General features: G+C 31.1%; 1 protein-coding gene across 1 annotated transcript; it reads right to left on the bottom strand.

Moving 5' to 3' along the window:
- Positions 1–2,534: 2,534 nt before the first annotated feature.
- Positions 2,535–12,525, bottom strand: LOC108692170. Its single transcript, XM_018200327.1, has 8 exons — positions 12,198–12,525; positions 10,310–10,465; positions 9,724–10,178; positions 8,405–8,651; positions 4,013–4,225; positions 3,684–3,927; positions 2,912–3,111; positions 2,535–2,669 (listed from the first exon to the last, which is right to left on the bottom strand). Exons 1-8 carry the CDS (start codon positions 12,333–12,335, stop codon positions 2,535–2,537), a joined length of 1,788 nt encoding a protein of 595 aa, XP_018055816.1. The 5' UTR covers positions 12,336–12,525.
- Between the last annotated feature and the right edge of the window lie 3,550 nt (positions 12,526–16,075).

The following is a 16,075-nucleotide window of genomic DNA, read 5'->3' as shown; positions in this document are numbered from 1 at the left end:
TAATTCTGTAAATATAATTAATATATTAAAATAATAGTAAAATCTAAAGTAAAAAATGTAATAAGCATGATAATTTCCTGTAATATTTAATTATATTATTAACATTTTATCAAGCTATGCTTGATAAAAGATAGGCTTTAATAATGAAAATTTCTTTCTGGCCAGAGAAACAAGCGAATAAGAAATCTGGCATTCAATAGGTTAATAAAGTTTTTCTATAGACAAATAAAATTCAAAGGGCGAATAAGAGTCAATGTATAACAGCTTATTTTTTTTTAAATAATGAGTATAATTACTTATTACGACCACATAATTGTACAAAAATAAAAAATTTGTTGTATATATTTGGAGGAGTACGATGAAGTCATATTTTATCTACTGATGCGTCAACACATCTTACAGAGTGATGATTCTTTTTTAATTTGTTAAACTATTCATTTGACTACATTTTTTATTTTGTGACAAACACTTACATTATTTGTAATGCGATAGACGTTAATCAAAATCAAATCTTCAGATGCGTTCTCCATACGGCAGAGCAGCCGTTTGTGAACAGTTTTTGTTCGTGCTGAGATTTACTCATATGAAATTTTAAACATTGTTCGACAAAAATTAATGAATACTGATGCGTTTTCATGCGTTTTATATTTTATTATAACTTTTGTATATCTGAGAAAAAATTCAACCCGGCAGCCGAAACATGTAATGCGTTCTTATTAGAGAGTCTCAAAAAGAGAGAGTGGCAAATTGCACCACGTAAATGACTGCGTCAAGACGGGGATTACATGACCAGTCTTCTCTTCCATGTCTAGTTTTGATGCCCGTATCCAATCAGAGGAGACAGGTCACGTGATGCAGTTTACCATTTTCTTCCTTTAATCATGGCCTAAGGCTCCTCCCTAGTCGCGGTGACCATGTTGGAATCGTGACGTCACAGGCGAGAAATACATTAATTTATGCTGCATGCCATTTGTAAATAAAGACAATTTGGAAAAATCTAAATGACGATCGCTTTAAAATACTTAAAAATGAGAAATTGCAGAAACTGTCCTTTAATAGTCTACTTTAATAGTCAGTAAATGATTGTAAAAGGCAAGTAAAGTGAGCCTAAATTCGGGCAGAAATACGGTTTAACAACTGTTGAAATGAATAAAATATATACTTTTACATATAAAAATTCCAAGATAGTTTCTGTCCATTTTTAGGACTTTCATAAGTACGAGGCAAGTCATATTTTCGCAATTGAATAAATAATAACGAAATGGCATATAAAAAACACAAATTTCGTCATCAAAACACTACTTTTCTACACTTATAAGTTCAGCCATTTATCATGGCGAGTCTATGTACATGTGCTCGCTTTCAGAGTGCCGAGAGCATATGTACATACATGGGCTCGTGCTTGTGTGTGTGTGGGTACCGATTTCGCCACATTTCGCCAGGCCACCGTCTGATTCTGTGTCACTGACTGAATATTCAAGAGTCTTAAATATTCATAAGAAAATATATCCAACAAATTTTTAATTTTTGTACAATTATGTGATCGTAATAAGTAGTTATATTTGTATTTTTTTTTCAATAAGCTTTTATATACAGATTTTCATTCGTTCTTTACTCTCTATTTGTTAATATTTGATACTGAGAGTTCTGTACTTTTATTAATTTTTTTTTCTCTATAGAATTTACTATAAAATTTTAATTGAATTATAATTAAATAATTAATCATTGTCAATTATTAATTTCTATTCCGATATATCAAAAAGTTAATAATCAAGTTTGAATAATACAATTAATGTTAAAGATTCAAATTTTTTTTCATTTGTGAGATTACATACCTATAAAATAGACTATATTTAAAAATTTTGTTCGAAATGTTTGATGTCATGTAAATAGTATTTTAATTTCATTAAAATAAAGTGAAAAATCCAACATTCATTACGCAACGTATAACAGTTTTCGAAAGAACCTTAAAATTTGGAACGTAACACAATTAAATGTCGAAAGCCATTAACGATGTTGCAGGTATGCCATTGGAAAGGCTGTTGCTGTCACTGTCATCATAAGACAACGAATCGAAAAGATACGTATAATATGAAACAGGACGACGACAAGCATTTCCGAGCGGCTCCACGGTTGGACCCGCGGCATGTTTATGTACAACGGGCGAGCACATATAAAATTTTATATAAAAATATTTTCTCATATGCGTACTTTTTACGTGTTTTTATCTATGTTTGTATATGTGTGTATATGTGCATATGTATTTGTGTGTGTATCCGCGTATATATGTGTATATATTTATATATGTACATCTTGAATAATTAATACTGAGTAATTAATATCATTTCATTTCATCGTGCGTATTACATCGCAGCGTGAACCTTACGACTCTCTACGGAACGTCCCCAAGAATTATTTTTCAGGAGAAAACGTTTAAAGAGGTCTGCCAAGAGAGAGATTAAAAATTCATTCAAGATAAACCGAACAGACGATGCCGTCGAGAAAGCATACCTCGGCGACCAACCAGATTTTTCTTAATGCGTTTCCTCCGAGAGTGAAGTTGCCACCAAATTGAGAGGGACATCGGAAACATTCTCCTCATCACCTTCGTCTGCATCCTCATCCACAGACAAGTGTCGTTGCACACGCTCTTCGGTTTTCATGTGTGGCTAAAAAACAAATTTAATAAATTATGTTTTGACAATATCAAATTTGCAATAAAAAAAAAGAGATGAATTATAGAGAAAATATTCAAATAAAGTTTTAAGTTAAATATATAAAAAGTATTTAGCCTTTTTAACTCTAATCCTTAATTAGATATAAAATATCTAATTAAAGTTAATAACATTAAATGCTAATATAAGAACAATTCTTATTTAAATATATGAGCATATGACGGAGAATAACTTACATGAATCATGTAACTAGATAAAGGTAATGAGTAAGCAACTGATGGAGGCGGATGGCCACTGGGTATGCGTGTAGGCGTCAACGCCGCATGCATCATCAACTGAGGATGAATTTGTTGTCGAAGAGCATTCAGCATATCCGCACTCTCGGCATCCATTTGTTCTCTTATTGACGGAGAGGCTAAGACAGTGTCCCCTTTTTCTAAAAATGTTATTAATTTCATAAATACTGATTATTTCTGCTTTATCGTAGTAGAAGATATATTTTTCAAGGAAATTGAGACCACTAATATTCTAATAATAAATGATGCTTAATAAAACTATTTGAAGTTAAATCGCAAACAATGTCGAGAATATGTTGAGATTGCTGACTCATATGTAATTAAAATTTGTGACAAAATAAGTAGAACAGCAATAGATTTACTGGTCAAAAATTATAGTGTTCAATGTAATTTTCAAGATTGAGAGGTACAATCTTAATTTCTTTTTAAAGTGCCATAAATAAATGCTAAAAAAAGAAATTGAATATAATATTGTAAAGAATCATTGCTTTTTCAATTCATTAAAAACCCAAGATTTGTCAAATTAACAAGTTCCATATCATATGGAAGCATATGCATTCCACGCTGAATTTTTCATTCAAGCTGTTTGATATTATTACTACATGTAATATTATTATAAAATATTTTAGTTCTTTTTTTTATAATGTATATATATTTTTCAGCAGTTGTAAAAAAATATACTAAATGCCAAATCGCTAAGAATCTCTTTTACTTCTATGCCTCGTCGATTTCTCGCCTTTGGGTCTACGTCTGCGCGTATGTATAGTGTCTCTTCGCATAGTAACCGGACGATTAACACCATGTAGCTTATAATACAATCCGCAAGCGTTGCACACCATCTCGCCCTTCATATTCCTTCTCCAAATAGTTGTTGTCATGGTGCCGCAATTTGTACAAGACATATCGACCTTTTTTGCTACGTTACCGCTTTGTTGATCAAATTTCTGATCGTCCATCTAAAACAGCCAATCGGTTATTGTGAATAATTGATAATATCGGGTCGTGATGAACAACAGGCCTTTTCTCGTAAGAGGACAATACCTTATTCTTTATCTTGCTCGACCATGTGGTAAAATCATGTGCTTGCTCTTCATTGCTATGGTCATATTGATAACTGGCGATAATATCCGGACTTGCTGGAGCTTTACTCGGATAGCTTTGTTTTCTACGACCTTTTGTCGTCGTCGCCATCTCCTTACGACCAATACTGGCAGGGCTAGACGGATTACTGTCTATCGAAGCACTCTGTACAGACTGCATATTACACTATTTTATTATTTCCATTACATTAAAAGAAAATTTTTTTTCGGATTTATATTATATTTCATACTTTTTTAATATCATACATCAACTATAAATGAAATTTAATCAATAAAATAATCAAAAAATAAATCATATGAGAGAAAAGTTAATATTTTTGATCAAAGCGAATCTTAACATTTGATTTTTAGAGATCACGTCATAATCAAGATACGAAATAGCCACTTTTGATTGGTCAGACATGTTTTAACAACTCGAGAAAGGAAGAAAGAGAGAAAAAGAAGAGGAAAAGAGATTGTAACATAATTAGTGATATAATCAAAATTTATCTTTTTAAAAACAATAAATTATCTTAAATTTAATAATAAATAAAAACTAATCACAGAAGCATATTAACATCTTAAGACATTAAAACGGTCTTAAAATCAGAACAAATTCTGACTACTATTTATTAAAGATTGAAGATTGAATAAACAAAAATTATGGCATAAATAGATCCAAGATACAAAAATTAGCAGTAAAAAGTAATTATAAAATTCGTTACCATTACCAAAAAATATAATTATTGAGAGTGTGCATTAATTTTAAAGGATTTTCAAAAGATGGCATAATTAGTGCTATCGCATTGAGCCATATTTGTTGTTTTCATGTTTTAACCATCATGTGACTTTAGTTTTCAGTATGTATCATTTTGAAAGTGTAAATAACATTGTTTTTATGAGCATTAAATATGTCGAATTTTGTGCGAACAAAACGCAATTTGCGAGAAGCTTTGCTTTTTTGCTTCCATTTGAAGAAAAGTGCTGCTGAAAGTCAACGAATACTGTCGGAAGCTTGATGATTATACTCCATCAATTTCAACATGTGAGTACTGGTTTCGATGCTACAAAAAAGGTGATTTTAACGGAAGACAAGGTCAGTCGAAAAAATTTGAAGATGAGGAAGTGGAAGCTTCACTCAATCAAGACTCAAATCAAAAACAAGAAGAACTTGCAAAATCATTAAATATTGATCAATCAACGATTTCCAGACGTTTGAAAATCATTAGAATGATTCAAAAGCAAGGAAATTGGATGCCATACGAGTTGAAACCAGGGGACATCAAAAAGGCGCAAAATGACCTGTGAATTGTTGCTTCAAAGACAGAAGAAAAAGTTTTTTGTATCATATCGTAATGAAAAATGGATACACTACGATAATCCGAAACTACGAAACGCAAAAAGTCATGATGCAGACCAGGCGATCTTATCAACATCAACGGCAAAGCTGAATATTCATAGCGTCAAGCTCATGCTCTGTATTTGGTGGAATCAGCTAGGTGTAGTGTATTATAAACTGCTCCAACCCAACGAAATCATCACTGGAGAATATTACTAATAACAATTAATGCAATTGAGCCGAGCATTGAAGCAAAAGATAACGCGAAGAGTAATTTTTTAGTACGACAAACAACGTTTGGTCACATGTTGCGAAACCGGTTAGAAGCGCTTAACTGGGATGTCCTATCACATCCGCCGTATCTTCTCCAGGTATTATTCCTTCTGATTACCACCTATTTCGATCGATGATTCATGGCCTGTCTGAGCAGCGCTTCCATTCTTATGAAGATATCAAAAAATGGGGTCGATTCATGGATAGCCTCAAAAGATGTGTCGTTCTTTCGACATGAAATCCTATCACCAGAAAGATGGGAAAAAGTAATGGCTAGTGATGGACATATAATATTTTGAATGATCAATTTGTAACCATTTTGTCACAATAAAGCCATATTTTTATCAAAAAAATCCCTTAAAATTAATGCACATTTCCAATAGTAACACAGTTACTAAAAAAAGTAACTTGTAACTGTAACATTATTACAAGTTATTCATTTCCATTTTCAATTTTGACCAAAACAATGGAATCTTTCTTATGCATGATTAGTAAAAATTATGTTTTAGACATGTTTTAAATTGTTTAAAACATGCTCGATCGATGTTTTTAATATTTTTAACATATTTTTTATAATAAACCGCACGCTAAGGCTCATAATAATGCGCATCTGATAGAATAGAGAGACTTTCGTTCATTTTTCACGATATTGTTTATGTTTCTGAATAGTGTATACTGATAGTATTTAAAGGCCATACTTGTGCTTTCAAAAAGCAATCATGATTATGTAAAGTAATTATAAGCACGTTACTGCAAAAAGATATTGTTTGTTGGCGTAAATTTAACTTTAAGATTGAAAATGACGAAGCACCGTTCTACCTTACTACATTCACAGTCAATATCAAATTTTTTTTATTATACTATACTATACTAACTGATTATTAACAGCATTAATGTTATTGGAATTGTTAAATCTAACATACAAATTTCACACTGAGAAATAACATAAAAAATTATCATAAAATTTAATTTATTGCTACTTAAATTTTTTTTTATGTTTTAACTTTTTTATGTTTTAAGAGGAATAATATCGTGTAATTATTAATTAAATATCATTTATTAATAATCATTTATTAATAAATCAAAGATCAAGATCGTCCATATTTTTTCAATTTAAATTTTTATTAAAATTACAAATCTTGATTTATTAAAACATTATACAATTTTATTTCTCTGAGAAGTTAAAAACTTGAGAAAAAATACACGTGAAAAAAGAAAAGTAATTAAACAATCTTCACAAATCTTAATTTTAATCTTTTTAATACGAAACATTAGATAAGTCAACATAAAAAATTTTTCATTCATATCACATTATAATAACATTAAAAACATATTGAAATTAAGAAGATTAATATTAACAAATTCTATGTTACACAAGCAAATCCTTTTATTCTTTATTTTAATAAAAATTTAAATATTTTATTACCTTACATTACTTCAACTATAGAAAATTATCAAAGTTAAAGTTCCTTTACAAAAAAAATATTTGTCTTCGCTTCTAAAAAAAATTTGCGAAGATTATTTAATTATTACTTTCCTTTTTCACATATATTTTTTTCTCCTCACTCCTAAAAAGAATAAAATTATATAATTTTAATAAATCAAAATTTGCAATTTTAATAAAAATTTGAATTGTTAAAAAAATATGGACTATTTAATCCTACTTCTTTGATTCATTAATACGATTACACAATAATTAATTAATAGTTACACAATATTATTCGTCTTAAAGAATAAAAAATGTTAAAGAATAAAAAAGCAATAAATAAAATTTTATAATTATTGTTCATGTTGTTTTTCAAATAAAACTTTTATTCAAGTTTTAGATTTAATAATTTCAATAACAATGATTGTTAATGCTGTTAATAATTAGTTGTGCAATATCAAAATTCAATATTAACTGTGAATGTAAAATCAAATAAAAAATTATTGTGATCTTGATATTTTCGTATTAGGATTTTTTACTTTACTTTGTATCTAAAATATGAAAGTATTGTATAGTGAGACACCCTATATACATGTATATACATGAATGCGTGAATTTTCTATTGTCAGTATAAATTAACATATAAATTAACAAAAAAAAAATCTATTTGTTTATTGTAATTTTATCGCCAGACTTATTAATCGAAATTAGATAGAAAAAAAAAGATATAAAATCAATAAAAGGATAAAAAAATGATAAGATAATTAAAAAAAATTGTTTTAAATATTTTAATTTTAAATGTTTTACAATTAATAGATAGAATCTTTTCCATATATTTTATTATTATATTTAGTTTGATATCCGTTAATAAAAAGCAAATGGAGCTGCAAGAGTTCTCGATTATTTTTTATTTACGGAATTCTACCTGGAATATATCCTGAATAGGCTTAAAAGAATTTCTCGATCGGCCAATGGCCCAACCGACACGATGGTTCAACCGATGACCTGAGTTTTTCCCAACATTATACCTGGGTCTTTTCTTTCTATTTACAGATGTACAGATGTTCGTATTTGGCGAAAAATGTTTTGTCTGCTTAGGATCAGGTAGGATGAGGTATTACTGTTGCACGCAAAAGAATCACCAAAACGATTCACACAAATACAAATATTAGCAAATTTTTCTTTTTTTTTTCTATTTATCAAATATCAATTCGCAAATTCTTTCTTTCTCTCCTTCTATCTATCTCTATTATCTTGATTTCTATTTTTATTTTTTCATATAGAAATGTTTAATTTCGTGATCAATTATCTCTTACCTTATTTTCTAAGCTTCCTATATTAGTACGATTGCCAAGCACAGGAAAATCAGCCAACATACGCTCTGTAGCTGTCCCTTGAGTATCCCTATAAAATCTGATTTGCGAGGACATTTTGTCCGAATCAATAGTAGTAATACCGATCTGTCTATTGTTGATCAAAGAACGTAGTAAAGTGGTAGCTTCGCCAGTAAATCCATTGTTCAGTTTATCACCATTGGTTCGCGTAATTTCCAAGCTTCTGTTGCTATGTTAACAAAATGCAAATATATGTGTGTAATTGTAATTATTCTTTTATCTATTGTAAATATCTATCTGCTTATAGAATTTATTACTAGCTTCAGTCATGACTTATAATCATAAAAAAAAGTCTATATACAAGTCTATATACAAGATAATTATTATAGCAATACCTAATCACAATTTGATCACCGGATTTAATAAAATAACTCCTAAAGCAATTGAATCAGGCTAAAATGGCTTATTAATATCGAAATTGAATAAAAACAAATTTATTAGTTTAAATTTTTATTAGTTTATAATGCAATTATAATGATTAATAAGAATTTGCTTCAATATGTAAATTTAATGATAAAATTTTAGCTATTCAAGTTTATATATAACTTAATTTGTCATTTCACAATTTCATAATAATATGAGAATATGAAATCATGTGTAACACATTAAGAATGCGTTTTCTTTGGCGCTCATAGCGCTTGTAATAATCATTGTCCTTATTTATAATATTTGATAGACGACAAAGATAAAATGATTATCGCACGTGAAACAAAGCCAACGCACCCTACCTAAGGCTCCTGATTAATCGCCGCAGATATATAAAAATGACATCATAAGCGAGAAATAACACGTTGAAAATTTTTTTGTATGCCATTTATAAATAGAGAGAGAGAGAGAGAGAGAGAGAGAGAGAATTTGGATAAAACAAAATAATAAAATCACTTTAAAACATTTATAGAAATAAGTCAAAGATATCCCTATTCTCTCCCCTGACAATTAGTAAATAATAAAAGACACGTAAAGTGCCTTACTCAATGCACATGTATAATCTATTTTTACTTCATATATATTTTACTGTAACGATCCAATATCCGCGACTAGTCAGGAACCTTAAATATGTAATTTATAATGGATTAAAATAACAATGCTTTCAATATTGACTCTAAAATCGAATACATATTGTTTATTTTATCTATAAGCATATATAACTCACATGGAATATATTTGTACACCTTAGCTAGCTTGATACCGACTAGGTATCAAGTGAACAAATATTTTCCGAACAAATTTAACTTACTTACTTGGCTAGAGCTTGCCATAGCTTTGTCGTTTCTTGATCAATGTGACCGTCGGAACAGTTACTCTCTGGTGTGTCCATTCTATTAACTGGACTGCAATTTGCTGTGTTGGATTCGGAACCATCGTAATTACTCTCGACTCTAATCCTCTTACTAACGGTCATATCATAACCATTTGCCTCGCCTTCAATTTCCTGTTCATCACGATCTTCAATCTCTAATCGTTCAGGATCAGAACTATTGGAACTGTTGTCATCGTCTGGCTCGCACTTAATATTATGTTCTTGCATATCACTGTTCTGCAATTCTAGATGATGCGTTTGAGTTTGAGGTATTATGTTTTGATTAATGCTGGCCGGCTCGGAGTTAGGCTCCTCGTTGAACAACATCCTATTCAATTCGAGGAACGATTGCAGAGGGCTCTCGCCCGCTACTTTGGCAGTGGAGAAAGACTCTTTCTAAAAATGTAAAAAGAAAAGGCATAAATACATTATTTACTTTTGTCTTTCTTCTAGATACATATATATTCAATTTAACAAAACAGTATATAATTTGTTACTTAATCTCACAAACAATTCAAATTCAATACCAGCTCGTCATGAGACGACTGTTGCTTGGTATAATCCAGGTACTGTTTGAGTAAGACATCAGATTTTTGCGATATTTCGCGAAAGTTGTCCAGCATATCCAACTTACATACGCATTGCTGGCAAATAATCGGCGGTAAGGAATCATCATCTTTTACCTATCAAAAATAAATCATGTAACAAATTACATATTACAAATAATAAAAACAATAAGTATATTTTAAAAAGAGTTAATTATTAGGAGTATGATTAATTTTGAAGATTTTGCAAGAAATGGCACTAATGTCATTTTGCAAGAAATGACACTGTTGTTAAAGACATTCCAATCATAGTTATTATTTCTTAATGTTTTTATATTTCATGATATTTAGTTGTTTACTAACAATGAACGTAGTAAACATTGTATTTAATTTAAAAAATGGAGTTTCTTAAAGATCATTTTCAGCATGCATTGTTTTTGTTTTTTTTAATCAGAAGAAAACAGTGGTTGAAAGTCATAGAATTTTGATAGAAATTTATGATGATATTGCTCCATCAATTAAAACATGTGTTATTGATTCTGTTGATTCAAATGTGGTGATCTCTGTTTGTTGTATTATGACAAATTGTTAATGTTAATGACAAAAGCTGGAAAATGCAGATTTGCAAGCATTATTGGACGAAAATTCAGCACAATGTACTTCAGAGAATTAAATGTTGATCGTACAACATATTGAATATTTACATGATATATTGTTTAAATAAATCAGTATTTGAGAAAAAAAAATTTTCAAAACTAAATCACACTCTTAATATAATACATTCAAAATTAATTTTAATATAAGTAATAAAACCATTGCTACAGATATAAAACTGAGAATATGCAATTAACAGAAATATATAACAAAAGTTATTAATTTATTTCGTAGTAATTTTAGCTAATTAATTATTAACAATAATATTATTACAATAAAAATTCATTAATACCCAATAATAACATCAAATTATCAGAAGTCTGTTTAATTTGAATTCAAGACAATATTCTATAAGATATCAAATGAAAAAAATAATATATATCATACGTTGTTTATTTTTCGCTAATTTTCACTTATGTAAAAATTGCGAATGGGAGGATAATCTCGTATAAGTTTTACAATAAAAACTCATCCGTAAATACATATAATCGAGATTGTGTCTCCCGAACGGCGTCAGTCAAATGGACGCCTCCGATAAATTAAAGACGTTAAAGGATCAGCCCAAGTAAAGCGCGGCGTGACAACGACACTAGCGTATGAAACTGTGTGAAACATGATAACAGGCCACCCAAATAAGGAGCCGCAACCTCCTCCTCTTCCTTCCACCACTCTCTCCCCTCTCCCGCACCGATCCCTCTATGACTCGCGGCTATAGCTTCGCTTGCCGTGCTGGCGCGGGGGGCTTATCACTGCCATTTTAAATGCCATTGCTGCTTGTCGGCTTATCTCGCCGACACATCTCTTGCCAAACTTTCTCTCGTGGCACGCGCACATACACACATTCATGCAGTGACGCAGTCGGCCCAAGTCGGCCAAGCACGAGCGCGATCGCGAACGTGAGTGTATGCGCTAGAAAGAAACAGCTAATAGGAGCGACTCCGAGTCTCACAGTAGAGTGCACGCGCGCGCATGCGAGAGCGTCTCTAAAGCTGAGTGAGTGAGCGATGGAAAGGGGAGGAGAGAGGAGGGAGGAGGGCAAAGGGGAGGGGGAAGAGGGAGGAGAGAGCGAGAGAAAGAGAGGGCAATATCACGGCGACGATGAGAACGACGCAAACGGAAAGACGCATACACGGTATACGGCCGCGTCGAGAGTATATAGCACAGATGGTTGCATCGCAATAAAATGCGAATTAATCGTGAACAACAACGCACTCACTGTGATTGACAGACACGCCGATATCTTCTCGGCGAAATTCTGTTGAGTGCCCGCCTCCCTGAATATGGAATACTTGACACCATCCAGGGATAAACAAAGGCGACACAGCTCGTAGAACTTCTGCGGTACATCAAACATAATTGCGAGCTCCGACTTGCCTGCGGCTCACGTAAAGCGCGAGTCATCAAGAGGTGTGCTCTTACAGCAACCGACGTGCGAGCTTTCTCCACTGCCACTGCTCGCGTTCAGCGATGAAGATGGGTTTATACGGATCACTTAGGATCACTTATCACAGTCACCGCCGCAGCTCATTGTCAGCGGCACAGTATACGCACCTCCATAAATCGCGTGGCACAAAGAAGCGAATAGACGAATCTCATGAAACGCGCCGGCTAAAGGTGCCTTTACAAAGAAACATTTATACTCGTTTCCATCAATGTAGATTAACTTTAATCTCAATTCAACTTACTCTTCTTCTTTTTCTAATTCTAAAGAAAAAGACAAAGAGTAAGTTGAACTGAGATTAAAGTTAATCTACGTGGAAATGGCATTAAAGTTTGACTCATGTATGTGATCATCAATAAAAAGCCAGATCCATTATGCGTCTAACTCCTTATTGGTCATGGCATGTGTTTGCTGCAGTCACCAACGAGATACTATTAAAAACGTCAATTCTGGGCAAATTTTTGGCGAGAAGAAGGTAGTTGCTATAAAGAAGGTAGTTGAAGAACAGTGACATTATCGAATTGATATAAATTTGTTATTAAAATAAATATTTGGCTCATTATTAAATTCGTAATTTTTTTATTACATAAATGTTCCATAAATAAATATGCATATTTGTAAAGTTATAATATTCTATATATGCAGAAAAATTACAATTTTTTCTCTGCAATTATTATCTCTGTCGATGATTAAATTTTAATGATAACACTGAATCAATTTAAAAAAAAAATCGAGTATTATTGAATTCTAAATGCATAAATACGTCTAAATTAATAAATCATAAAATTAGTATAATATTATCAGTTTTTAACTCTTAACTACTTCAATATTCACAAGGACATGAACTCCCATAAAGATTGGTCTTTAATAGTAGATTTGTTCACGACGCATGCTCCAAATTAACCCAGAGAGAGAGCTTGGATTTAGGAGAAGTGAGCATGTCATTTAACCTAATCCAATGAGACCACTTGAATGGATCGGACATGTGCCTCGTTTCAGATATTTTGTGTTCGGTTATTTGAAAAGCGTTTTTATACAAAATAAATGCATTTTTTAATAAATATTAAAGTTATAAATTAAAATGTCAAGACTTTAAAAAAAAAACGAGCAAATGTAGCAAACTAATAAAATTCGTCTTTTATTACATTCATATAACGCTATGAATTTCGACTTACAAAGTCTTCATCAGTGATAATAAAGAAAATTCTTCCCCCCCCCCCTCATCTTATTTATGTAACCCCAATCCATATCCCATCCAATGTCAACTAACATATGATACATAATAAAAATTATCACTCTTGGCTAATCTTAGTTATTCCTGCGTTAAGATATTACGGATCGAAGTAAGTATCAAATCAGAAGTTTGAAAGTCCATAATTGTAAAAATTGTGTTTAACTGATTCTTCTCTGATTGTTATCGAGAATTAACTCAGTCAACAATTTCATATAAAATGTCATTTTGAACGACTATCCTATTATATTCTGTACAATTAAATGTTAATTTCTGATTAAAAAATTATTATATTTAATTCAATATTGATGAGAATTTATTTTTCACTTACGTTAATTTATATAGAATAGTCAATCCTCATTACATTTTATTTTATTGTATTAATATTATTTTTTTTTATTTTTTTATTTTATTTTATTATTTCATTTTATTAATATTATATTATATTGTTATTAATATTATATTATATTATATTATATTTTTATATTTATATCAAAACGCATTTATTAAATGTATTTTTATACAAAATGAATCTGAAATATTTTTTTCAATACAGAACGTTTTTAATCATTAAGTATGCGTGCTTAACATGTCCCAATCGTACCACCTTCTGAAATGAGATGGAGCGTACTCTTAATTGATCCATGAAGTATAATTTAAAGTTTTAAACACAAGGAACAAGGAATAACGAGTTCAATCAGAATTATGGAATATAATATCGAACTTACATACCAGAGCTCTGATTGGAGAATTATTCCCTTGCCAGTGCCTATGTATTGTATTTAAGCTTTAACGCGACGTGAACATGTAATCGCCATATTGATTTCGATGACGCGAACGTATTGGGCATGTTGGAGCGTGCGATGTGAACAAATTTCTAGTATTTTGTTGCTGCTGCAGCTCACCGCATACAAAAGCTTTTCATGCGAGACTCATTTTCTAATATCAAGAAATATCAAACCTAAGGGTATATTACAAACTTGCATAGCCGCATAAACATATGCATAAAGAAAATCATCCAATTGTATTTTACGTTTGTCTTTATAACAGAAATGTAATTGGATAATTTTCTTTATGCATATGGTAAATACTTATTAGGACATAATAAGTATCATATAAAATAGTCGTCATATTGGATCCGCCATTTTTAATTTTGTAATTTTGGCGTCAGAATCGTAATCAGTGACTCCGAAAACTCATAGATGACCTATGATTTCAATAATTTGTTTAGAAGAAAAATGTGTTCCTCAAAAGGTTAAGTTGTTAATTACTACACGAGAAATTCACAATTCTTATTCATTAAAAGCATAATTCCATTGTAATCCACTCATCTCTCCTTTTTCTCAATTTGAATGACTCGCCAAATAAAATAACCAATAAATAAATAACTCACTTCTGATATACAGAAAACTCGCTCAAAACAGTGTAAATGGCTGTGTAAATGGTGTACATTTTATGTATGTAAAGTCTAAAAGGTTGCTTTCTTTTCGATTGATTTCGGTAATTTGCTCCCCAAGCGATTGGTTCTTATTTATAGATCCATGTAAGAACCAATTACTCAGAGAGCAAGCTGCGTTCCAAAACCCATCGAAGAAAAAGTGTTGCAACCTTTCTGTGACCAGCTGTACACTAATAATAAACATGGGTATGCAACTTCCGCTTTTGCCTTAATTTGACGGACTAATCCGATCGTTATCCTGTTGTCGTACTCTTATTATATTATATATATTGTCTAATCTTATTAACTAAGCTCCAATCCTCATACAGATAATAGCGCTTTGACACAGACCATTCATGTGAATTGACTACTGAAAAGCCGATTGTGGGAGTAAAATTTACTTCCGTTACTCGTTTTTCACTAATCATCGTTCAAAAAAACAATGATGCATTACATGTGACCTTTACCGCACTTTTCCTCAAGTTTTGTATGTTATATGCTATGTTCGTACGATGCGGAAAAATGATAGTAAATGCGTCAAAGCAATTCAAAAAATTGTTATGAGATTTTATTGTAAATATTAATTGTAAAACATTAAATACTACAATTGTTTTTGAAAAATTATATTTCATTTTAATAAGCAAACTATGGGGTTAGTAGTTTTTAAATTATATTCATACTGGATATATCTTTGAAGCATCATGTGAACATAACACACAAAGTTTGCGTAATGGAAAAATGTGGAATGGCTGATTGATTGTTTCAATGACGCATTTTCTGGATGCGTTCCGATATTCACTGCCAATGCTGAAATACGTGTGCTGTAGATTTTCAATGCATCATTGGCAATGCAGAACGTACTCTCTATTCCGCACCGTGTGATTTCACCTTAATTCTAGGTAACGTACTTATTTCACGCATGCGCAGTCGATTTTGGCCAACATTATATAAAGGTGACAGAGTTGCGCTATTGTATAATATATA

This window comes from Atta colombica, unplaced genomic scaffold, assembly GCF_001594045.1.
Source record: "Atta colombica isolate Treedump-2 unplaced genomic scaffold, Acol1.0 scaffold63, whole genome shotgun sequence".
NCBI classification, from domain to species: Eukaryota; Metazoa; Arthropoda; class Insecta; order Hymenoptera; family Formicidae; genus Atta; species Atta colombica.
The sequence above is the reverse complement of the archived record's forward strand: the minus strand, read 5'-3'. Positions and strand labels throughout refer to the sequence as shown.